Source organism: Callionymus lyra, chromosome 10 (assembly GCF_982586985.1).
Source record: "Callionymus lyra chromosome 10, fCalLyr1.hap1.1, whole genome shotgun sequence".
In the NCBI taxonomy this organism is placed as follows: Eukaryota; Metazoa; Chordata; class Actinopteri; order Syngnathiformes; family Callionymidae; genus Callionymus; species Callionymus lyra.
In genome coordinates, this window is record NC_141827.1 from 3,277,752 (window position 1) to 3,303,686 (window position 25,935).

Consider the following 25,935-nt stretch of genomic DNA (forward strand, 5'->3'; position numbering starts at 1 on the left):
ACGCATCTGTCACTCAAACACGCATCTGTCACTCAAACCATCGTCTGACGCATCTGTCACTCAAAACACGCATCTGTCACTCAAACCATCGTCTGATGCATCTGTCACTCAAACACGCATCTGTCACTCAAACACGCATCTGTCACTCAAACCATCGTCTGATGCATCTGTCACTCAAACACGCATCTGTCACTCACACCATCGTCTGACGCATCTGTCACTCAAACACGCATCTGTCACTCAAACCATCGTCTGTCACTCAAACCATCGTCTGACGCATCTGTCACTCAAACACGCATCTGTCACTCAAACACGCATCTGTCACTCAAACACGCATCTGTCACTCAAACCCGTGGTCGTGAAGACTCACCCGGATCATCTCGGCCACGTAGCTCTCGGGCCCGGTGTACTCGGTGGAGTCCTTGACCTTGACCAGCACGATGAAGAACAGGTAGTGCCACATGTTGTGTTCCACCTTGATGTGTTCCTCGAAGGTCACCGTCTTGTTGTCGAACTTGTCTCGCTCCAGACCTGAGAGACGACAAGTTACACACATGAATGAGAGATTTTCTAACACAAAGTTGTGACGTCGATGAAACTCATGTTGACTCGATGACTCGATGAGTCGTGAGGAACCAACTGGTCGTGGGCTGAAGGTCGACGGAAACAACAATTAAAGTCGATGTTCGACTCATGAAGTCACTGAAGACATTTAAAGGTCGTCGAGCTTCGAAACAAAAGTATAATCTTCGACATTCTTCACCTCATATTATACTATTTATGTATATATTTATATTTATTTATATATATTTAAAACATATTTACAAAATATGAATAGAGTTTGACTTTCAAATAACAAGAATTCATTCATTAAACTTTTATTTATTTATCTTCATGTTTAATATTCGTATTTCACTGACAGTAACTTACTAACTAACTAAGTAATAGGTAAGTAGGAACTAAGTAAGTACGTAATCTGTAAGTAAGTAAGTTTGTAACTAAGTAAGTATGTAACTAAGTAAGTAAGTAAGTAAGTAACTTAGTTTGTAACTAAGTAAGTATGTAACTAAGTAAGTAAGTAACTAACTAACTAAGTAACCTGTAAGTAAATAAGTAACTAAGTAAGTAAATAAGTAAGTCAGTAACTAAGTAAGTAAGTAAGTAAGTATGTAACAAAGTAAGTAGGTAACTAACTAACTAACTAACCTGTAAGTAAGTATTTAACTAAGTAAGTAGGTAACTAACTAACTAAGTAACCTGTAAGTAAGTATGTAACTAAGTAAGTAAGTAAATAAGTAAGTAAGTAACTAAGTATGTAACTAAGTAAGTAAGTAACTAACTAACTAAGTAACCTGTAAGTAAGTATGTAACTAAGTAAGTAACTAAGTAAGTAAGTAAGTAAGTAACTAACTAAGTAACCTGTAAGTAAGTATGTAACTAAGTAAGTAAGTAAATAAGTAAGTAACTAAGTAAATAAGTAAATAAGTAAGTAACTAAGCTTTAAATAAGTATGTAACTAAGTAAGTAAACTGTAAGTAAGTATGTAACTAAGTAAGTAAGTAAATAAGTAACTAAGTAACTAAGTAAATGTTATTAGTAAAGATCTTTAGACCAGGGTCACAAAGAACTTAAACAACAAAACAACACACAGTTAAAATACTTTAAAAGATCAACATAAAACAAACACAACAACAAGAAATAACATAAATCTGATGATGTTCATGTCGATTATTTCGTTTCATTAAATTTCTTTCACAGGAAACATCATTGACGGTGAGTTTGACCCTGAGATGTTCGTTTCCTTCACAATGATCTTCGTTATTACAAATAGAATCATAGTTTGGTTCCAAAGTAAAGATAGAAACGATGGTAGAAACGATGTCTCACCACAGATGAAACACGTGGTCTTCAGGATCTCCTCCTTCTTCTGCTTCTCACTCCTCAGGTCGGCAAACGTGTCGATGATGACGCCGAAGATGAGGTTGAGCACGATGATGATGACCATGAAGAAGAACAGCAGGTCGTAGATGACTCTGGCGGCGAAGAGCGGTTCCTGTGGAGAACATGTGATGATCCACGTCGAGAAGATGTTTCCAAGGTTTAATATTTGTTCAGACGCCGTCAAACTCTTCCTGTTATTGATGGAAATATTTATTGATTTATTTTGGCTCATTTTTTAAATCCTTCATATTTCTATTATAAACGATTCCTCAGAGTTTATTTAGATTAATATGAATATTGTAACATTTTATTTTCATTATATTCTAATTTAAAATGGACACGTTTGAACGACATCATAAAAAGAAAATGTTCAAAAATGTAAATGTTTCAAATGCTCACGTGAGTCTGAAACAAACACATTTAAAGAACTTTACTTTGGAATCGAGTCACAGTTTACGGTCAAAAGATGTTTTTAAGTTATTTTCCTGCGTTTCTTACTCAACATCCAGGACGAGCGTTAGTGACTCACGGCGTCTTGTGTAAGTCAGAAGTTAAAGCAGCTTTTCATAACCAGCGTCGAGACAAAGAGAGAAACTGGGTCATAATGAAGATGTTTCCAAACATGCAGGGTTTTATAAACGCTTAAGTTCGGCGTAAACATATTTTTCATAAAGACTCTTCGCTCACATAATAACAACAACGACGATGACGACGACGGATGAAGGACGATCGTTCCAGGAAGAGTCGAGTGTCGTTTAGACTCGAAGAAAAAATCTTCTTAAAAGCGAGCTTTTTTCTTGTTGCATCACAAACATGTTTTTCAATCAGTTCATTTTTCCTTCTTCATTAGTTTGTTGCTACTTTTTTTTTTCTTCCACAGACCAAGAACTGAACGATCGTCTCGAGGCCTCGACTGTAAATATATTTGTTATGTTATTGTTCATTTTATTGACAAAAGGACTTTGGTTTTTCTTTTTCCGATTCACAAACGTTATTTTTCATCTCAGTTTTCACTTTTCTCTTCGACACAATTCTTTGGTTTTCCGATCACGGATGACGTTCCTCTCAAAGCGTCTCAAACGCACCTCCTTGGACGGCTTGCGCAGAACATCTCCGACGCCGCCGCCGCTCCTCAGGCCGTGGCTCAACACCGTCACGATGCACATGAGCAGCGAGTCGCACGACCTCTCCTTGTCCTCGATCACCACCGAGGTCGGCTGGACGGACACGGACGCTGCCGGGAGAGTAAGTTAGTAAGTAAGTCATTTATATTTGTATAGCGCTTTTCCAGACCAGGGTCACAAAGCGCTTAAACAATAGAAACAATATTCAATAAAATATATACTTTAAAGATCAAGATAAAACTGATAACACAACAGGAGTTCCAGAGAATCAAGGAAAAGCCTGAACAAATAGAAACGTCTTAAGATGTTTCTTGAAGGAGTCAGTAGATCATCAAACACAGATGTTTCTTGAAGGAGTCAGTAGATCATCAAACACAGATGTTTCTTGAAGGAGTCAGTAGATCATCAAACACAGATGTTTCTTGAAGGAGTCAGTAGATCATCAAACACAGATGTTTCTTGAAGGAGTCAGTAGATCATCAAACACACATGTTTCTTGAAGGAGTCAGTAGATCATCAAACACAGATGTTTCTTGAAGGAGTCAGTAGATCATCAAACACAGATGTTTCTTGAAGGAGTCAGTAGATCATCAAACACACATGTTTCTTGAAGGAGTCAGTAGATCATCAAACACAGATGTTTCGTGAAGGAGTCAGTAGATCATCAAACACACAGATGTTTCTTGAAGGAGTCAGTAGATCATCAAACACAGATGTTTCTTGAAGGAGTCAGTAGATCATCAAACACACATGTTTCTTGAAGGAGTCAGTAGATCATCAAACACAGATGTTTCGTGAAGGAGTCAGTAGATCATCAAACACACAGATGTTTCTTGAAGGAGTCAGTAGATCATCAAACACAGATGTTTCTTGAAGGAGTCAGTAGATCATCAAACACAGATGTTTCTTGAAGGAGTCAGTAGATCATCAAACACAGAGATGGTTCCAAAGCTTAGGAGCAACAGTCTGGAAAGATTTCTCTCCTCTGGTCCAGAAGTTCAGGAACCATCAGTAGATTCTGATCCACAGACCTCAGAGCCCGAGCTGGGGTGTAAGTCTGGATCAGATCACTGATGGAATGTCTGACCATGAATAGATCTGAAAGTAAGAACCAGAATTTTAAAATGATCCTGAAAGAAACTGGCAGCCAGTGAAGAGTTTGAAGGAGAAATGTGAGTTCTTCTACTAGAGCGGCTCAGAATTCTGGCTGCAGAGTTTTGAATCAACAGGCGAACTGCAGGTGAAGAGCGTGAGATGAAGACGTGAGGATGTCGGCGAGGATTCTCTCTGTGGTGATCGACACGAGGACGGAACTGGTTTCTTTCAGAGCTCCACACGTCCCCACGACCTGGTTCTGCCCGGAAGGTCACCGAGTTTGTGGAAGAACACAACAGCATCAACGCACCCGGCGAACCCGCTAGACCTTCTCCCACTTGAAGGTCACTAAATCCTCTGACTTCTAACCTTTGACCTCTGCACCACGGCTCAGCTCCGGGGCCCCCCGAGAGACTAAGTCTGGACCTTGTGGTGCGTCTCAGTTCTCCGGGTCACCTTCAAGCGCATGAACGGCCAGATTTCCAGATAATCCAGGCTGAGTCACACGTAGGAGTCGCTTCAGACGAGGACGAACTCTGTGACCTCAGGACCAGACTCTGTCCTCGACCTTCAGAACCGGATCGTCCAACGAGGTGTCGGTCGATCCGTTACAGATTCAGTTATTTCAACTTGTTTCTGCTGTCGAGTTAAACTTATTCGTATTTCACTGACAGTAACTTACTAACTAACTAAGTAATAGGTAAGTAAGGAACTAAGTAAGTAAGTTTGTAACTAAGTAAGTTTGTAACTAAGTAAGTAAGTAACTAACTAACTAACTAAGTAACCTGTAAGTAAGTATGTAACTAAGTAAGTAAGTAAGTAAGTAAGTAACTAACTAACTAACTAACCTGTAAGTAAGTATGTAACTAAGTAAGTAACTAAGTAAGTAACTAACTAACTAACTAAGTAACCGGTAAGTAAGTATGTAACTAAGTAAGTAACTAACTAACTAACTAAGTAACCGGTAAGTAAGTATGTAACTAAGTAAGTAAGTAAATTAGTAAGTAAATAAGTAACTAAGTAAGTAACCTTTAAATAAGTATGTAACTAAGTAAGTAAACTGTAAGTAAGTATGTAACTAAGTAAGTAAGTAAATAAGTAAGTAAGTAAATAAGTAACTAAGTAAGTAACCTTTAAATAAGTATGTAACTAAGTAAGTAAACTGTAAGTAAGTATGTAACTAAGTAAGTAAGTAAATAAGTAACTAAGTTAAAGGTTTGGATTGATGGGAATAATATAAACAAGTTAATTATAACAATAACAATAAATATAACGACTTTTGCTGCAATAAATACTTTGATGGAAACATAAACATTTGATGCTTTGTTTTGTTTTATGTTTGGTCTTTTAACAAGAATATTACAGTCACTCAATATAATAACAAATATAGTCACTCAAGTGAGTGGCAGCAGTCAGCCTCCAATTATTACTGACAGAACTCAACTTAGTTTGTTACAAGTTAACCCTAAAACAAAACTGACGGATGACAAATTGTTTGTTTTTTATGGAAACACTATTAATGTTTATTTTGGAAAAACAAGTTAAAGAATGAAACCTTTACTTCAAACTAGTTTTAGAACCGACGACCTTGAATGATCCTCCATCAGCATTGATGAACTCACACTTTTATTCAGTTCAAATAAATAAATAGATTTCGGTTTGAGTGACGCTTGAATATACAAGTGAACGAAAACCTTGAAACACTGTTAATAAAAGGTAATAACGTAGCAAAAGTCAAACTCTTGATGAAACCTCCTCTCACTCACCGTCCATCGTCGCTTCTTTGGAACAATTCTCTCCATTTTCCTTCTGACATCTTCCACCGGAGAAGAACTCGCTGACCAGACTCGCTCCGTGTTCTGTCCGGAGACACCGAGAGAACGTTCACGAGTTCATAAGATGAAACATTCCTTTCAAATCTTCTCAAACTCTTCGTCGCTCCGTCTCAACAGTCACTGCAACACGACGATCTTCACACAACATTCTTCTGAACATTCCTCCTCCGTCACGTTTGCTCGAGGGCAGGCGAGCGCCGAACCTACCGGCCAGGGTCCTGTTGGGGATCCGGTCCACGGCCAGGAGGAAGTCGTCCTTGAAGAAGATGTAGCCCACGATGGAGAAGAGGTAGACGAGGATGAGCGCCAGCACCGCCGTGAGGACGATGGAGCGTCCGTTCCTCGTCACGCTCTTGATCACGTTCAGCAGAGTTTCTTCTCGGTAGATCAGATCGAAGAGCTGGAGGAACAAACCGACCCGTTACCCATGATCCTCACGACCCAACGGTCTAACTTCACAGTGACTTCTGCGACTGGTTGTGAAGTCCAGAGGTGGATAGTTCAAGGTAGGACCACGTCATAGACCAGATGACTTGATGTCACTCAGTCATGAAGTTCATGATATAAAAACCATCAAAACAGTTTTGACATCCAGTAGATATCAGGAAGTGATCAGTGTTGTGTGCGGACGCACCAGCAGGCTGTAGAAGAAGACGTGCACGAAGACCCCGAGAGCGCAGATGATCAGGTAGAGCAGGTGGTAGAGGAACTCCACGTCGGTGACCATCGCTCTGCAGCCGCGAGTGAAGGTCCCACGGTTCCCCACGAAGCTCATCAGGAAGATGACTTTGTTACACAACTGAAGACAGACCAGGAGAAATGAACAAGTGAACTGAACTACACAAATATATAAGTACTTTATTTTTCTACTTTAAACACGTAAACTATATATATATAGTGATATATTGTGATAGTGTTATAATGAGGATATATTTGTAGTATTGTGGAGTATTTGACTCTGGTATTGTGATAGTGTAGTAACAAGTATATACAGTATGTGTAGTATTGTGGAGTATTTGACTCTGGTATTGTGATAGTGTAGTAACAAGTATATATGTGTAGTATTGTCCAGTACTTGACTCTGGTGTTGTGATAGTGTAGTAACATGTATATATGTGTAGTATTGTCCAGTACTTGACTCTGGTGTTGTGATAGTGTAGTAACAAGTATATATGTGTAGTATTGTCCAGTACTTGACTCTGGTGTTGTGATAGTGTAGTAACAAGTATATATGTGTAGTATTGTCCAGTACTTGACTCTGGTGTTGTGATAGTGTAGTAACAAGTATATATGTGTAGTATTGTCCAGTACTTGACTCTGGTGTTGTGATAGTGTAGTAACAAGTATATATGTGTAGTATTGTCCAGTACTTGACTCTGGTGTTGTGATAGTGTAGTAACAAGTATATATGTGTAGTATTGTCCAGTACTTGACTCTGGTGTTGTGATAGTGTAGTAACAAGTATATATGTGTAGTATTGTCCAGTACTTGACTCTGGTGTTGTGATAGTGTAGTAACAAGGATAGATGTGTAGTATTGTCCAGTACTTGACTCTGGTGTTGTGATAGTGTAGTAACAAGTATATATGTGTAGTATTGTCCAGTACTTGACTCTGGTGTTGTGATAGTTAGTAACAAGGATATATGTGTAGTATTGTCCAGTACTTGACTCTGGTGTTGTGATAGTGTAGTAACAAGGATATATGTGTAGTATTGTCCAGTACTTGACTCTGGTGTTGTGATAGTGTAGTAACAAGTATATATGTGTAGTATTGTCCAGTACTTGACTCTGGTGTTGTGATAGTGTAGTAACAAGGATATATGTGTAGAATTGTCCAGTACTTGACTCTGGTGTTGTGATAGTGTAGTAACAAGTATATATGTGTAGTGTTGTCCAGTACTTGACTCTGGTGTTGTGATAGTGTAGTAACAAGTATATATGTGTAGTATTGTCCAGTACTTGACTCTGGTGTTGTGATAGTGTAGCAACAAGTAAGTAAGTAAGTCATTTTTATTTGTATAGTGCTTTTCCAGACCAGGGTCACAAAACGCTTAAACAATCAAAACAATATTCAATAAAGTTTATACTTTAAAGGTCAAGATAAAACTGATAACACAACAGTAGTTCCAGAAATCAAGGAAAAGCCTGAACAAATAAAAACGTCTTAAGACTCTGGTGTTGTGATAGTGTAGTAACAAGGATATATGTGTAGTATTGTGGAGTACTTGATCTGACAGTATATCCAGAAACAGTATTTTATCTGGATCTACTGCTGTGTGGATATTTCCTTAAATGCCGTGGATGAACCTATAAACAGTTATCGTAGCTTGACTAACACAACAGAGATCACAGAGTTATGAAACAGGCGAGGTTGGTATGGTTTAATAGGCGAGGAAGAAAGGTCAAATATATAATAGTTTGAAAGACAATCTTCTTTTTGTTGTGCAATCCTAGTCAGCGCTGGAAGCCTTTCCTTTTGTGCACTTTATTTCACACTTTATTCACACTTTTGTGTACAACTGTGTCAGAGCGAGGATCAGAACAAACGACAGCAACACAACGAGTACACACATACAAAAGGACTGAGAAGGAAAGAAATTATAAAGTGTAGAAATTATAGAGGTTAGAAAGTGTGGAAAGTATAGAACAGTATGGAAATTATAGAAAGTGTAAAAAGTGTAGAAAGTATGGAAAGTATAATAAGTGTAGAAAGTATAGTAAGTATATAAAGTAAGGTAGGTATAGTAAGTATATAAAGTCTATAAAGTCTATAAAGTATAGTAAGTATAGTAAGTATAGAAGTATAGAAGTATAGTAAGTATAGAAGTATAGTAAGTAAAGTAAGTAAAGTAAGTATAGTAAGTAAAGTAAGTATAGAAGTATAGTAAGTATAGTAAGTAAAGAAGTATAGTAAGTAAAGTAAGTAAAGTAAGTATAGAAGTATAGAAAGTAAAGTAAGCAAAGTAAGTATAGAAGTATAGTAAGTAAAGTATAGAAGTATAGTAAGTACAGTAAGTAAAGTAAGTATAGAAGTATAGTAAGTATAGAAGTAAAGTAAGTGAAGTAAGTATAGAAGTATAGTAAGTATAGAAGTATAGTAAGTAAAGTAAGTATAGAAGTATAGTAAGTACAGTAAGTAAAGTAAGTATAGAAGTATAGTAAGTATAGTAAGTAAAGAAGTATAGTAAGTAAAGTAAGTAAAGTAAGTATAGAAGTATAGTAAGTAAAGTAAGTAAAGTATAGAAGTAAAGTAAGTAAAGTATAGAAGTATAGTTAGTACAGTAAGTACAGTAAGTAAAGTAAGTAAAGTAAGTATAGAAGTATAGTAAGTATAGTAAGTATAGAAGTATAATAAGTAAAGTAAGTATAGAAGTACAGTAAGTACAGTAAGTACAGTAAGTATAATAAGTATAGTAAGTATAGAAGCATAGTAAGTAGAGAAGTATAGAAGTACAGAACACTCACGTTGAAGCCTCCCAGCAGCAGCAGAGTAGGTTTGAGTCCCACAGAGAAGATGAGTCGCAGGATGATGGAGGCGATCAGAGCTCGGACACCGTGAGGTTGAGGAAGAACCAGGACGATCACCAGAGACAAGAACAAGGCCAACCAGAGCAGCAGAGACAGATGAGGCTCCAGAGGACCTGAAGGGTAAGGTAAGGTAAGGTAAGGTAAGGTAAAACTTTATTGATCCCTCAGGAGGTCTCCTTTGGGAAATTGTTTTTTACCAATAGCCAGCAATTTTTCATAAACAATAAAAAATAATACATAAAAAATAAAGTAAGAAGAACATAAAGAGGAAGAACAAGATGACACAATCTAAGTCTAAAGACAAAGACAAAGAACATAGGTCAAGGAAAAAAAAACAAAAAAAACAAAAAAACAACAAAGACAAAGGATACAAAGACTAACATGGAACAGAACATCCAGATACTTTCACTCCACTCCTGCCCCCGAACTCAGAATTGTACAATTTAATAGCCCGAGGGATGAATGAGTCCCTGCGTCTATTTGTTTTGCACCTGGGTAGGAGCATTCGTGCACTCATTCTGCTTCTCTGCTCACTGATGACAGTGTTCAGAGGATGACTGTCATCATCCATGATGGACAGTAGTTTGTTCAATGATATCCTCTCAGCAACTGTCACCAGTGAGTCCAGCTTCATTCCAACCACAGAACCAGCCCTCCTGATCAACCTGTCCAACCTGTTGACACTCCTCTTGGACACATTTCCACCCCAACACACCACAGCATAGAACAGGACACTGGCCACCACAGACTGGTAGAACATGCAGAGGAGCTTCTTGCAGATGTTAAATGATCGAAGCCTCCTCAGAAAGTACAGTCTACTCTGAACCTTCTTATACACATGGTCTGTGTTGCAGGACCAGTCCAGTTTACTGTCCATCCACACACCGAGGTACTTATAGTTGTCCACTATCTCCACCTCGTCGCCTCTGATGGACACTGGACGTGGCTTTGTCCTGGACCTCCCGAAATCCAAGACCAGCTCCTTGGTTTTTGAGGTGTTCAGCTGCAAGTGGTTCCTCTCACTCCAGTCCACAAAGTCACGTATCAGACTCCTGTACTCATCTTCGCTGTTGTCCCTGATGCATCCAACAATGGCAGTGTCGTCAGCATACTTCTGGACGAGACTCAGCTCTGAGTTGTAGCAGAAGTCTGAAGTGTAGATGGTGAAGAGGAGAGGGGCCAGTACTGTCCCCTGAGGTGCTCCTGTACTGCACACCATAGTGTCAGACTTGATGTCCTTCAGCCTGACATACTGTGGTCGATCAGTAAGGTAGTCCGTAATCCAGGAGACCAGACCAGGACAACTTCTTCATCATCTGATGCTGCAGTTTGAAGGGTGTCACATGACTCCAGTGGTCACATGACTCCAGTGGTCACATGACTCCAGTGGTCACATGACTCCAGTGGTCACATGACTCCAGTGGTCAAATGACTCCAGTGGTCACATGACTCCAGTGGTCACATGACTCCACTGGTCAAATGACTCCAGTGGTCACATGACTCCAGTGGTCACATGACTCCACTGGTCACATGACTCCAGTGGTCACATGACTCCAGTGGTCACATGACTCCAGTGGTCAAATGACTCCAGTGGTCACATGACTCCAGTGGTCACATGACTCCAGTGGTCAAATGACTCCAGTGGTCACATGACTCCACTGGTCACATGACTCCAGTGGTCAAATGACTCCAGTGGTCACATGACTCCAGTGGTCAAATGACTCCAGTGGTCACATGACTCTTTAAATAACAACTAAAAATACTCCTGGATCAGAGCCAGGTCTTAAGCGATGGTCGTGAGTGTTTGGATGTGACCTGAGAGCAGACAACAGCTGGAGAACACACACATGGATACACACACACACACACACGCACATTTATACACACACGAACACAAACACGCACACGCACACGCACACGCACACGCACACACACACACACACACGCACACACAAACACACACACGGAGTAAACCTGGAGTAAACCTGGAGTAAACCTGGAGTAAACCCAGGCCAGCACAGGTTCTCCATCTAAACTTTCTGAAAAATAAATATTATGAGACTCTTAAAATAACCAGAATAATAAAGTAAAAACATCCATTTGTATATTATTTAAACGACATTCAAACTTTATTTAAATTATTTGTGGACAGAAATATTTGTATCTTGGCTAAAAACCAAATGTGACTAAATCTTCAATGAATGAACAGTTTTCAGGAAACAAAACAACGATCACGGAAACTAATGTTATTTCTGATTCTGGTCACCTGACTACTCTAGTTACTCCATTACAAGATTGACCTGCTAAGCTCCCTGATGACCTCTGACCTCCAGGAACCATGTGAGGTTTTTATCTGTGACGGGACGCGTCGGGACAAAAGCGATCTCGCCGTTTGACCCGAACCATCACGGTCCGAACAATCCACAAAGAATCTCTTCGTTTGTGACTCGACGTGACTCGTCATTGTTTACGTGTCAGTGATGATGTCATCAGTGATGATGTCATCAGTGACATCACAGCGTTGAATTTTTCATTTGAAGGGTTTTTTCTGAAGTAAATGATTTGTTCGATTGATTAATGTCTTCAAGGTTAACTCTGTTCAAAATCAAATATTCATATTGAAAGGTTGTGTTTGTTTTTTTGTTTGTACACACAGAGTTTAATATTCTACTTCCAATAATTAAAAAATACATTTTTTTAATTCAATATTGACTGTTGGTCGAGTCCAGACATTACTAAACGAGCACCGAGCTACTGATCCAACTCTCAGCCACGACGACTCAGTAACTCGAGTCCATCGTGACGGATTCAAAAGCAACTTTATTTAAAAACAACTTTTGAAATGTAAACCCAGAGTAAACCTGGAGTAAACCTAGAGTAAAACCTAGAGTAAACCTAAAGTAAACCTGGAGTAAACCTAGAGTAAAACCTAGAGTAAACCTAAAGTAAACCTGGAGTAAACCTGGAGTAAACCTGGAGTAAACCTAGAGTAAACCTGGAGTAAACCTAGAGTAAACCTGGATTAAACCTGGAGTAAACCTAGAGTAAACCTAAAGTAAACCTAAGGTAAACCTGGAGTAAACCTAGAGTAAACCTAAAGTAAACCTGGAGTAAACCTGGAGTAAACCTAGAGTAAAACCTAGAGTAAACCTGGATTAAACCTGGAGTAAACCTAGAGTAAAACCTAGAGTAAACCTAAAGTAAACCTGGAGTAAACCTGGAGTAAACCTGGAGTAAACCTAGAGTAAACCTGGAGTAAACCTAGAGTAAACCTGGATTAAACCTGGAGTAAACCTAGAGTAAACCTAAAGTAAACCTAAGGTAAACCTGGAGTAAACCTAGAGTAAACCTAAAGTAAACCTGGAGTAAACCTAAAGTAAACCTGGAGTAAACCTAGAGTAAACCTAAAGTAAACCTGGAGTAAACCTAAATTAAACCTAAATTAAACCTGGAGTAAACCTGGAGTAAACCTGGAGTAGACCTGGAGTAAACCTGGAATAAACCTAAAGTAATCCTGGAGTAAACCTGGATTAAACCTAGAGTACACCTAAAGTAAACCTGGAGTAAACCTATGTTTTTTTGTTTGTACACACATATTTTAATATTGTACTTCCAATAATTAAAAAATACATTTTCTTTAATTCAATATTGACTGTTGGTCGAGTCCAGACATTACTGAACGAGCACCGAGCTACTGATCCAACTCTCGGCCACGACGACTCAGTAACTCGAGTCCATCGTGACGGATTCAAAAGCAACTTTATTTAAAAACAACTTCTTTTGACTGAAACCCTTCCAGCATGAGATCAACAAGAGAACGTCTCTCAAGCTTTGAAGGTTCAGATCACGCGTGACGTCAGGAACACGCGAGGAGACGCGACGGACTCACCTCCCTGAGAACCCTCCAGAGGGTAGAAGAAGGCCACGAGCAGGTTCATGAGGACGGCCAGGTTGAAGGAGATGCTGCTCCAGAAGGACATGTTCCTGGAGCACCAGTACAGGATGGGCTGAGCTGTGAGGAGAAGGTTCAGACGTTACTCTGGAGCTTCAACACGTCGTGATCCAGAAGGTCCAGCTTCTGTCGGCGGACCTTCATTTTCATGTCTTTTAAATACATGTTTCTAAGTGACGTCCTTCGATACATGTTTATCATGTTGACATGTTATTATGTTTAACACGAGACGACACGGATTTATTTGTCATCAATCGAGAGAATATTCAAATATTCAAATATATTTAAAAAAATAATAAAAAATAAACAAAATTACTGAAAAAGTTTTGGGTCAAAAATATGTATTAACACTATATAATATAAATAAATCAATATAATTTTGGGGTCTATGATCTGACCCTGAATTCAAACTTTAGTCTCTGAAAATGTATGTATTTATTTTGGACAAATATTTGTTATTGAACTGCACGAACTAAGATATATTGATCAATATACTTCATAAACTTCTGTAATGACGGACACACACGCGTTCACTGGAACTACACACTTTTCTTACAGTTCCGCTCAAAGACACAAAGAAGTCTCTTCACGATCTGGTGGTCATGTGACTTCACACTCGTCTCTCAGCAGATCAGTGGTCACGGCTATTTCCAGACTGTTTATTAAAACTGTGGGTGGGGAACTTTGAGCAGTCATTCCAGGAAGTGTGGTTTTGAACCAGCGGAACTATTTTCTCCTCAGCTGTGATGAGTCCGGGCCATTCCCGCCTTATGATGTCACATCCTGCCCACGCTAACCTCTTTTTATAACCTTGAAAAAACATTTGCTTTTCACTGTTTACTTCCTTTACTTTACTTCCACTCTCAGGTGGAGCCTCAGGTGGAGCCTCAGAGGTGGAGCTTCAGGTGGAGCCTCAGGTGGAGCCTTAGAGGTGGAGCCTCAGGTGGAGCCTCAGGTGGAGCTTCAGGTGGAGCCTCAGGTGGAGCTTCAGGTGGAGCCTCAGGTGGAGCCTCAGGTGGAGCTTCAGGTGGAGCCTCAGGTGGAGCTTCAGGTGGAGCCTCAGAGGTGGAGCCTCAGGTGGAGCTTCAGGTGGAGCCTCAGGTGGAGCCTCAGGTGGAGCCTCAGGTGGAGCTTCAGGTGGAGCCTCAGGTGGAGTCTCAGGTGGAGCTTCAGAGGTGGAGCTTCAGGTGGAGCCTCAGGTGGAGCTTCAGGTGGAGCCTCAGAGGTGGAGCCTCAGGTGGAGCCTCAGAGGTGGAGCCTCAGGTGGAGCCTCAGGTGGAGCCTCGGTGGAGCTTCAGAGGTGGAGCCTCGGTGGAGCTTCAGAGGTGGAGCCTCAGGTGGAGCTCCAGGTGGAGCCTCAGAGGTGGAGCCTCAGGTGAAGCCTTAGAGGTGGAGCCTCAGGTGAAGCCTTAGAGGTGGAGCCTCAGGTGGAGCCTTAGAGGTGGAGCCTCAGGTGGAGCCTCAGGTGGAGCCTCAGGTGGAGCCTCAGGTGGAGCCTCAGGTGGAGCCTCAGGTGGAGCCTTAGAGGTGGAGCCTTAGAGGTGGAGCCTCAGGTGGAGCCTCAGGTGGAGCCTCAGGTGGAGCCTCAGAGGTAGAGCCTCAGGTGGAGCCTCAGGTGGAGCCTTAGAGGTGGAGCCTCAGGTGGAGCCTCAGGTGGAGCTTCAGGTGGAGCTTCAGGTGGAGCCTCAGAGGTGGAGCCTCAGGTGGAGCTTCAGGTGGAGCCTCAGAGGTGGAGCCTCAGAGGTAGAGCCTCAGGTGGAGCCTCAGGTGGAGCCTCAGGTGGAGCCTCAGGTGGAGCCTTAGAGGTGGAGCCTCAGGTGGAGCTTCAGGTGGAGCCTCAGGTGGAGCTTCAGGTGGAGCCTCAGGTGGAGCCTTAGAGGTGGAGCCTCAGGTGGAGCTTCAGGTGGAGCTTCAGGTGGAGCCTCAGGTGGAGCTTCAGGTGGAGCTTCAGGTGGAGCTTCAGGTGGAGCCTCAGGTGGAGCCTCAGGTGGAGCCTCAGGTGGAGCCTCAGGTGGAGCTTCAGGTGGAGCTTCAGGTGGACGATACGATACAAACACCATCTCAAACCACGATCAATCAATCAAATCGTTCTCATCTCGGGATTCAAACCCTCTTCACACACAGCAAGAACAGACAAGAAAGGTCCACATGTGAGTGACACGACTCTGAGTGACAGCTAATGAAGGTTTGAAGGTCGTAATTCTTGATTATTGTTAGTTTAGGTAGAGCTTTATTGATTGAAATTGTTTTTTTCCAATTAGCCACAGCAAATACAGCAATTTTTCATAAAGAATAAATCAAAATAAAACAAGAACAAGAACAAAGAGAAATAAAGAGAACGAACAAGATGATACAATCAATGTCTAAAAGAAAGAACAAGATAATACAATCTAAGTCTAAAGATAAAGAACAAGATGATACAATCTAAGTCTAAAGATAAAGAACAAGATGATACAATCTAAGTCTAAAGATAAAGAACAAGATGATACAATCAATGTCTAAAAGAAAGAACAAGATAATACAATCTAAGTCTAAAGATAAAGAACAAGATGATACAATCTAAGTCTAAAGATAAAGAACAAGATGATACAATCTAAGTCTAAAGATAAAGAACATGGATTAAAGAAAAATAGATAAGATTGTCTTTTCCTTCTCAGAGGCTCCATCTTTCAGTAACATCTCTTGACCTTCATCAAACAACACTTTCACTCTCATGACATCAATCACCTTCACATCAGTCAATCATCCGTGACATCAAACGCCAGACGTCATCCAAGACGGTTGGGAAGTTCCTGCCAACGTCAACACACGCATCATCTTCACAACTGTTCACAGTTCATCTCCAGCACGACGCACTTCTTTTTATAAACACACACACAACCAACACACAACTGTTCGACAAGTGAGAAACAACAAAGACAAACAGTAAAATCTTCCACCTGCAAACTTCACGATTGTGTTTTTCTATTTCAAGTCTGACACGAAGTTGAGAAACGACTCGACTCCTGCTTCCTGTTCCTTCAAGTGTGTAGTTGTGGTCGAACTTCAGGAAGTTTTGAATCGAGTCAAAAATACTGCAGATGAGTTTTGAATTAGAGCTTATATGTACATTGAAACAAAACTAAAATATAAAAAAAAAAAAAAATTGCACAATTTACTAAACGAGCACCGAGCTACTGATCCAACTCTCAGCCACGACGACTCAGTAACTCGAGTTCATCGTGACGGATTCAAGAGCAACTTTATTTAAAAACGACTTTTGAAATGTAAACCTAGAGTAAACCTAGAGTAAACCTAAAGTAAACCTAGAGTACACCTAAAGTAAACCTGGAGTAAACCTAGAGTAAACCTAAAGTAAACCTGGAGTAAACCTAGAGTACACCAAAAGTAAACCTAGAGTACACCTAAAGTAAACCTAAAGTAAACCTAGAGTAAACCTAGAGTAAACCTAAAGTAAACCTAGAGTATACCTAAAGTAAACCTGGAGTAAACCTAGAGTAAACCTAAAGTAAACCTAGAGTACACCTAAAGTAAACCTGGAGTAAACCTAGAGTACACCAAAAGTAAACCTAGAGTAAACCTAAAGTAAACCTAGAGTACACCTAAAGTAAACCTGGAGTAAACCTAGAGTAAACCTAAAGTAAACCTGGAGTAAACCTAGAGTACACCAAAAGTAAACCTAGAGTACACCTAAAGTAAACCTAGAGTACACCTAAAGTAAACCTGGAGTAAACCTAGAGTAAACCTAAAGTAAACCTGGAGTAAACCTAGAGTACACCAAAAGTAAACCTAGAGTACACCTAAAGTAAACCTAAAGTAAACCTAGAGTAAACCTAGAGTAAACCTAAAGTAAACCTAGAGTATACCTAAAGTAAACCTGGAGTAAACCTAGAGTAAACCTAAAGTAAACCTAGAGTACACCTAAAGTAAACCTGGAGTAAACCTAGAGTACACCAAAAGTAAACCTAGAGTAAACCTAAAGTAAACCTAGAGTACACCTAAAGTAAACCTGGAGTAAACCTAGAGTAAACCTAAAGTAAACCTGGAGTAAACCTAGAGTACACCAAAAGTAAACCTAGAGTACACCTAAAGTAAACCTAGAGTACACCTAAAGTAAACCTGGAGTAAACCTAGAGTAAACCTAAAGTAAACCTGGAGTAAACCTAGAGTAAACCTAAAGTAAACCTGGAGTAAACCTAGAGTACACCAAAAGTAAACCTGGAGTAAACCTAGAGTACACCTAAAGTAAACCTGGAGTAAACCTAGAGTAAACCTAAAGTAAACCTAAAGTAAACCTGGAGTAAACCTAGAGTAAACCTAAAGTAAACCTGGAGTAAACCTAGAGTAAACCTAAAGTAAACCTAACGTAAACCTGGAGTAAACCTAGAGTACACCTAAAGTAAACCTGGAGTAAACCTAGAGTAAACCTAAAGTAAACCTGGAGTAAACCTAGAGTAAACCACCAGTGAGACCATTTAAAAAAACATGTTTCTATTTATTAATAACTTTTTGATATTCTTTTTTTTTTTATAGTTTCCAGTTTATATTGCGACTGTGATCAGTTGAAATGATCAAACAAACATTAAAGATCAAACTGAGGTCAGTTTGATCTTTAATGTTTAAACGTTTTTTCACTGCAGTCATTTGAAGGAGAAGCACAAACGTGTGCGTTTATGTGGGTGTTTTGTGTCTCCGTGGCGTTGATTCATGTTTTCTAGAGAAGTGTTTGGGAAAATCATGTGGTCCAGTTAAAACTGAAGGGTGTGCGTGTGTGTGTGTGTGTGTGTGTGTGCATGTGTGCGTGTGTGCGGGTGCGTGTGTGCGTGTGTGTGGGCAGTGACACACAACAGGAAGTACGTACAGGCGACGGCGTTGTTGTTCCCCGCGGCCTCCTGAGTTCCTCGCAGCTTCTTCTGCCAGTTCATCTCGTTGAAGAGGTCCTCGGAGCGCAGGAAGAAGTCGTTGATCTTGCTGCCCTGCTCGTCTCTCTCCGTGGTGTAGTAGACGCGCAGCTTGGACTCGTGTGTGAGGAACTCGCAGATGTTGGGGACGGGGAACACGATCTGCTCCATGGTGCGATCCAGACGAACGATCTGCTCCAGAAAGTTACAGTTTTCATTCTGGTTGTATTTTATATTTGAAATATTATTTCAAAGTCCTGACAAATACATGGTTGCTGCAGCTCCGGAGCCACATGTGTTTTTCTAAACTAAAAACATTTTTATCCTTGTGTTGTCTCTGGGTCAAAGGTCATCAAACTCCCTGGCTTCCAAAGAATATATATGCTGTGGTTGAGACAACACAAGGGATACCACAAACACATTTGTTTTCAGGCCTTCGGGTCACCTTGACCCACAGATAAAGTTCAACTCTTAATCTAACTTGATAAAGTCATTTACAGTTGGTTTGTATGTAAAAATGATGAAAAAAGCCTTAAATAAAGTAAATTAATACTATTTTTACATTATTTATATTAAATATAGATACAAATTAAATATTCAAAGTCATTTTAGTTGATTTTTCTTATGACGAACTTTAATTTTTTTCCCAATGTTAAACATGTAATAAACATTTTCAAATATTTTTATTTTAATTGATATTATTATATTTGATGATGGTGAAAAATGCTGAACCGAAAACATCTGGAACGTTTAACAATTTTCAATCACAAACTATAAACTATACTACTTGTATATATAATAATACTTGTTTTTTTTATCATTAATAACTCATTCAACTCTATATATAACTTAGTTTATTAGTTTATCTTTTAGTTAAGTCTTTGAAAGTAAATTATGTTTTAATATTTTTTATATGTACTAGTGTTGTCCAGGTTATATTAGGTTAATATACATATATTGTAATAACTGGTTAGATTTAGTAAAACACAACACGACCTACAAGATATCGATGGAACCATCGATCATGAAATTCTTTGTACGGTGAGACAAAGACGGATCAACATTCCACACGTTCCTGCTGATCTGACCTCGATCTGAGCCGTGTGTTTGGCGTAGAACTCCAGGGCTTCGTCTCCTTCTCCATACGTGCCGCCCGGCTTCAGCATGGCCTGCAGCTCCTTGTTGTGTCGAGCCAACTGCAACACGAGCGAAGGAGGATCAGGAACATTCTTGGCACAGGATGTTATTATTCTCTGCTCGATGTTCTGCTCGCTCAGCTAGAAGATCCCGCGTGTGGATTAAAGCATGTGTGCTGAAGAACCTGAATTCACGCTTGGAATTTTTTTTCATCCACAACACGACAGTGACGGGCGTGTCTGTGTAGCTGTCAATCAAACGGTGTTTGACGAACCTGATGAGCCAAGATGTAGATGTTATGACCAACGTTGCGTGGAGAAGCCGAGTGCTCCTCCTCTTCCTCTTCGCCCTCCTGTGGCTCCTCCACCTCCACCTCACCTTGCATGAAGGCTTTTTTAATCACCTCCACCTGCCAGAGACACCGGCAGCATCAGGTCAATACTTGTTATCTCCGGTCAAACCACGTCACACTCACCAGCTCCTTTGGCCTCATGTTGTAAAGTATCCGCTCAGCGTTCTCACTGTCATGGCGGCTCTCCATGATGGCGAGAAGAAGCTTGGAGGCGTTGTTCTGACAAAAACAGCTTGTTATAGATGAGTGACCTTCAGACGTCACGACGAGTGACCTTCAGACGTCACGACGAGTGACCTTCAGACGTCACGTCGAGTGACCTTCAGACGTCACGTCGAGTGACCTTCAGTCGTCATGTCGAGTGACCTTCAGTCGTCATGTCGAGTGACCTTCAGACGTCATGACGAGTGACCTTCAGTTGTCACGACTATTGACCTTCAGTCGTCACGTACAGTGACCTTCGGTCGTCACGTACAGTGACCTTCGGTCATCACATCAAGTGACCTTCAGACGTCATGACAAGTGACCTTCAGACGTCATGACAAGTGACCTTCAGACGTCATGACAAGTGAACTTCGGTCATCACGTCAAGTGACCTTCGGTCATCACGTCAAGTGACCTTCAGTCGTCACAACGCGTGACCTTCAGTCGTCACGACGCCGGACCTTCAGTCGTCACGTCGAGTGACCTTCAGTCGTCACGTTGAGTGACCTTCAGTCGTCACGTCGAGTGACCTTCAGCCATCACGTCAAGTGACCTTCAGTCATCGCGACGCGTGACCTTCAGCCATCACGTCGAGCGACCTTCAGTCATCACGTCGAGTGACCTTCAGTCGTCACGTTGAGTGACCTTCAGCCATCACGTCAAGTGACCTTCAGTCATCGCGACGCGTGACCTTCAGTCATCAGTGTGAGCAGCTAGGATCACTAAAGGTCGTACCTTGAGCTCCAGGACCAGATCCATCCTCTTCTTTCCGAGAGGGTTGATGTCGTTCAGGATCAGTGCGATGATGATGTCGATGCCGTTGCATTCATGTGTTGCGATACAATTCTGGAAGATCAACACAGTTACTGCCTCAAGAAACATCTAAACACTTTTATTTGAGCTTTTTTCTGATTCTCTGAGACTCTTGTGTTTGTTTTATGTTGATCTTTTAAAGTTTATATTTTAACTGTGTGTTGATTTGATTGTTAAAGTTCTTTGTGACCCTGGTCTGGAAACATCTTTACTAATAACTATTACTCATTATTCTGGTTTAAACCTGAAGAAACTAGATGTTTTAATCTCACTGATGGTTGATGAGTGATCGTTCTGAGGGGCCTCCAGCTCTCTGGTTCTGGGGCCACACTGGTCAACGCATCTCCAGGTTCCTACAGTCCAAGTGCCGGAGCTAGCGTTCAATTATAGCTTAAAAAAAAAAAGGTCAAGGGTCAAGTTAAACGTCACCTGGTTCTCGTGACAGGGACCTTGGCAGTACTCGGTGAGACTTTCCACCGTCTGGTTGATGAGCCCCACGTTCTTCTCGTTGATGTAGAGCCCCAGGAGCCCCAGACCCCCGGTGGTGCTTCCACAGATGCAGTCCAGGAACTGAAGCGTCTCGCACACCAGGTTGTAGTTGTTCTTGTTGTTCTGGTTCCTCAGAAAGTTCTGGAGGAACAAGATGAGACCATCTTAAAAGAAGCAGATCATATCAGAACCGACCCAACACTGGACCTTTAAACCACCTTGTTCTTTTACAATGATCGTTCTAGAAAAACATGTGGTGACCCTTGACCTCCATGATAGAAAAAGTCAAATCTATTTACAAACTTGGATCAAATCCTCATTTCGAAACCAGACACACCGGACGAGTCCTTCTGCAACAGATCCCGATTTAAACCAGTTTCATTTCTCTGTCTCTTCGTAGAGTTTTAAAAAACCTTGAAGAAATTCTAATAACTCGTGACGAAAGTGCAAAAACAAACTCAGACAAAAAGATGCACAAATTTATTTTGGAAAATGTGTGTGTTTGCACCTTTGCCATTTATTAAATGCATTTTTGTGATGAAAATGATTTTTAAGATCATTATTTAAAATATAATCTCTAATTATTCAATCATTTCTATGCTAGTGTTGTGCACGCACACACACACCTGCAGGTCTCGGTTGTGGTTCTCACACAGCAGCTGCATGAGGCGCAGGATGGGCTGCATGATGGTGATGATGACGCTCATCTCGCCTTCCTCCTGGCTCTTGTCGGCCGTCGGCACGGCGACGCCGTCGGCCTGATGCTCCTCAGCCTCCGCCTCGCGCCGGTACGTCGTGAAAGCCTTCTTGGTGACGGCGGTGGCTTCCAGCAGCTGCTCCTTCACCTCCTCCGTCACCACGGCGACCACCGGCATGTCTTTGACTGTCCGCGGAAGAAAATGTATAGAAAATCATAAGTGAGTTTAGATCTTAAATCATCCTTTTTTTATTATATATATTAAAAAAAATTGTATGGTCGTTTCTTTGTCTTTTCTTTTGGAATAATTAGAAAAAATGTATATAATATTTTAGAATATATTATTGATAGTGTAGTAACAACTATATAAGTGTAGTATTGTCCAGTACTTGACTCTGGTGTTGTGATAGTGCAGTAACAAGTATATATTTGTAGTGTTTTGATAGTGTAGTAACAAGTATATATATGTGTATTATTGTCCAGTACTTGACTCTGGTGTTGTGATAGTGTAGTAACAAGTATATATGTGCAGTGATGTGATAGTGTAGTAACAAGTATATATGTGTAGTGTTGTGATAGTGTAGTAACAAGTATATATGTGTATTATTGTCGAGTACTTGACTCTGGTGTTGTGATAGTGTAGTAACAAGTATATATGTGTAGTATTGTCCAGTACTTGACTCTGATGTTGTGATAGTGTAGTAACAAGTATATATGTGTAGTATTGTCCAGTACTTGACTCTGGTGTTGTGATAGTGTAGTAACAGGTATATATGTGTATTATTGTCGAGTACTTGACTCTGGTGTTGTGATAGTGTAGTAACAAGTATATATGTGTAGTATTGTCCAGTACTTGACTCTGGTGTTGTGATAGTGTAGTAACAAGTATATATGTGTAGTATTGTCCAGTACTTGACTCTGGTGTTGTGATAGTGTAGTAACAAGTATATATGTGTAGTATTGTCCAGTACTTGACTCTGGTGTTGTGATAGTGTAGTAACAGGTATATATGTGTATTATTGTCGAGTACTTGACTCTGGTGTTGTGATAGTGTAGTAACAAGTATATATGTGTAGTATTGTCCAGTACTTGTCTCTGGTGTTGTTATAGTGTAGTAACAAGTATATGTGTGTATTATTGTCGAGTACTTGACTCTAGTGTTGTGATAGTGTAGTAACAAGTATATATGTGTATTATTGTCGAGTACTTGACTTTGGTGTTGTGATAGTGTAGTAACAAGTATATATGTGTAGTATTGTCCAGTACTTGACTCTGGTGTTGTGATAGTGTAGTAACAAGTATATACGTGTAGTATTGTCCAGTACTTGACTCTGGTGTTGTGATAGTGTAGTAACAAGTATATATGTGTAGTATTGTCCAGTACTTGACTCTGGTGTTGTGATAGTGTAGTAACAAGTATATATGTGTAGTATTGTCGAGTACTTGACTCTGGTGTTGTGATAGTGTAGTAACAAGTATATACGTGTAGTATTGTCCAGTACTTGACTCTGGTGTTGTGATAGTGTAGTAACAAGTATATATGTGTAGTATTGTCCAGTACTTGACTCTGGTGTTGTAGTATTTACAGACCACATGACTCTTGACGAAGTTGTAACTACTTTCATTTGTTTTCAAACCAAAATATATCAGCTATAAAAGCTGCTGAAGGTCACTGTATCCTCTTGTCCTCAGTCATCATTCTTTCTTAAGATGCGGAGGACGTAACGACCTCTATTATATACATCTATTAATATCCATGTTATCCGTGTCATTAAAACAATGACAACTAAGACGTCAAACATTAAGAAGAACGAACAGATCCTCATCAGGAACAACAACAACCTTTCTTTCGCGCCGGAGTGTCTTTGTCCGGCGGCTCCTCGTCCTTCTTCTTGCTGCCCAGGTCGCTGGTGTTCACCGACACCGTGGCTTTGATCTCCTGCTGCGCCAGCTTCATCCGCTCGTAAAACACCTTGAAGAATTTCTCAGACTTGTTGTCGCTCGTCAGGCGTTGGAGGAAGGAGCGCTGGAAAGTAGGGACAACAAGGTGAGACGTCTTGGAAAGACATCCGTTGAATGTGATGAACAAGTTTAGGATGAGTCTCCACAGTCTGACCATCAATGATTGAAAATGAAGGTTAAATATGCAGTTTTTAATCAAAATGTTTTACAACAACAACTGAATTTAAATGTTCAAACTTGTTCCAACATGTTCATTCCAGAGAGACTTCATGTTCAGGAGAAATTATACTTATTTATCATATTTATATTCAGTATCAGATGAATATTAGACGTATAATATTTTATTCCAATCACTTCAAATGAGAAATTATGCTTTTATTCTTCTTTTGACACAAATAACAATGAAAAAAGTGTCTTTGGAAAATAGTGTTTGTCAAGAGTGTATTGATACGTATCACGATACAACGATATATAGAGATATATAGTGATACTGTAGTAACAAGACTATATGTGTAGTATTGTCCAGTACTTGACTCTAGTGTTGTGATAGTGTAGTAACAAGTATATATGTGTAGTATTGTCCAGTACTTGACTCTGGTGTTGTGATAGTGTAGTAACAAGTATATATGTGTAGTATTGTCCAGTACTTGACTCTGGTGTTGTGATAGTGTAGTAACAAGTATATATGTGTAGTATTGTCCAGTACTTGACTATAGTGTTGTGATAGTGTAGTAACAAGTATATATGTGTAGTATTGTCCAGTACTTGACTCTGGTGTTGTGATAGTGTAGTAACAAGTATATATGTGTAGTATTGTCCAGTACTTGACTCTGGTGTTGTGATAGTGTAGTAACAAGTATATATGTGTATTATTGTCGAGTACTTGACTCTGGTGTTGTGATACTGTAGTAACAAGTATATATGTGTAGTATTGTCCAGTACTTGACTCTGGTGTTGTGATAGTGTAGTAACAAGTATATATGTGTATTATTGTCGAGTACTTGACTCTGGTGTTGTGATACTGTAGTAACAACTATATATGTGTAGTATTGTCCAGTACTTGACTCTGGTGTTGTAGTATTTACAGACCACAAGACTCTTTACGAAGTCGTAACTACTTTTATTTGTTTTCAAACCAAAATATGTCCGAACATCAGCTTTAAAAGCTGCTAAAGTTAACTGTATCCTCTTGTCCTCAGTCATCATTCTTTCTTAAGGTGCGGAGGACAACGACTGCTGCCATCTATAGGCGGGAAGTTGAATTGCAACACCAACACGAATGTGGTTAAATGTACAGATGTTGTAACAAGTGGACGTTGAACTTTGAGCTGAAGGACCGTTGGTGGATCTGCTGATCTTCTGACCACAACAGTTAATGACTAAGATCTGAAGTGTCAGGAGAAGAGGAAGTCGACACGAGCTCTGCATGTGACACTGACTGACTTGTTCTGGACCTGTTGTTTTCCCACACAAGGCTCTTATGTCCTATTTCCCTCCACAATCCCTCCTTATGTAAGAGCCGCAATCAGCCGAGTGGTTCCAGTGAAGACACCGCGACTCGTTACGTCAGCCAGACCGAGGGAGTCGAGCCCAGAGCGGGAAACTCGACTATCTGGTGCCAGGAGATGTTGCTTCAGAGCGTGTGAGGCACGTGAGCGAGGAGCGAGAAACACCGAGATCACCTGACGGAACCAAGAATGCGATCAAGGTGTTCTTCCTTCAAACGTCAACATCTGTTATGTAACGACGTCTCAGAGTCAACAGCCGCAGGACAGAAGTTTGACGAGATTATAATTCAATTAAAAAACAACTTGTGACCAGAACACAATTCATTTAATTCACAAACAACAACAACCAGTGTTAAGAACACTTTGTGCAGATGACGGATCACAGAAATGAACAAAA

General features: G+C 40.3%; 1 protein-coding gene across 6 annotated transcripts in view; it reads right to left on the reverse strand.

Annotated features, from left to right (window-relative positions):
• itpr1b (inositol 1,4,5-trisphosphate receptor, type 1b) overlaps positions 1–25,935 on the reverse strand; it is an 86,272-nt gene that overhangs the window by 7,195 nt on the left and 53,142 nt on the right. For 3 of the 6 annotated variants that reach the window (XR_015712946.1, XM_087801651.1, XM_087801655.1), the window contains 16 exons: positions 23,911–24,094; positions 21,998–22,254; positions 21,312–21,512; positions 20,805–20,915; positions 19,989–20,084; positions 19,788–19,922; positions 19,465–19,572; positions 18,337–18,568; positions 13,413–13,535; positions 9,461–9,636; positions 6,630–6,794; positions 6,203–6,395; positions 5,927–6,019; positions 3,027–3,175; positions 1,888–2,053; positions 371–531 (listed from right to left, as the gene is read on the reverse strand). Coding sequence is in view for 4 of the 6 variants with exons in the window: in XM_087801651.1 (XP_087657777.1) it covers positions 371–531; positions 1,888–2,053; positions 3,027–3,175; positions 5,927–6,019; positions 6,203–6,395; positions 6,630–6,794; positions 9,461–9,636; positions 13,413–13,535; positions 18,337–18,568; positions 19,465–19,572; positions 19,788–19,922; positions 19,989–20,084; positions 20,805–20,915; positions 21,312–21,512; positions 21,998–22,254; positions 23,911–24,094 (2,550 nt within the window). In the remaining 2 variants the exon portion in view is untranslated. Of the gene's footprint in view, positions 1–370; positions 532–1,887; positions 2,054–3,026; positions 4,729–5,926; positions 6,020–6,202; positions 6,396–6,629; positions 6,795–9,460; positions 9,637–13,412; positions 13,536–18,336; positions 18,569–19,464; positions 19,573–19,787; positions 19,923–19,988; positions 20,085–20,804; positions 20,916–21,311; positions 21,513–21,997; positions 22,255–23,910; positions 24,095–25,935 lie in introns of those variants that run through there. The other 3 variants (XR_015712947.1, XM_087801653.1, XM_087801654.1) reach the window with 3 other exon arrangements.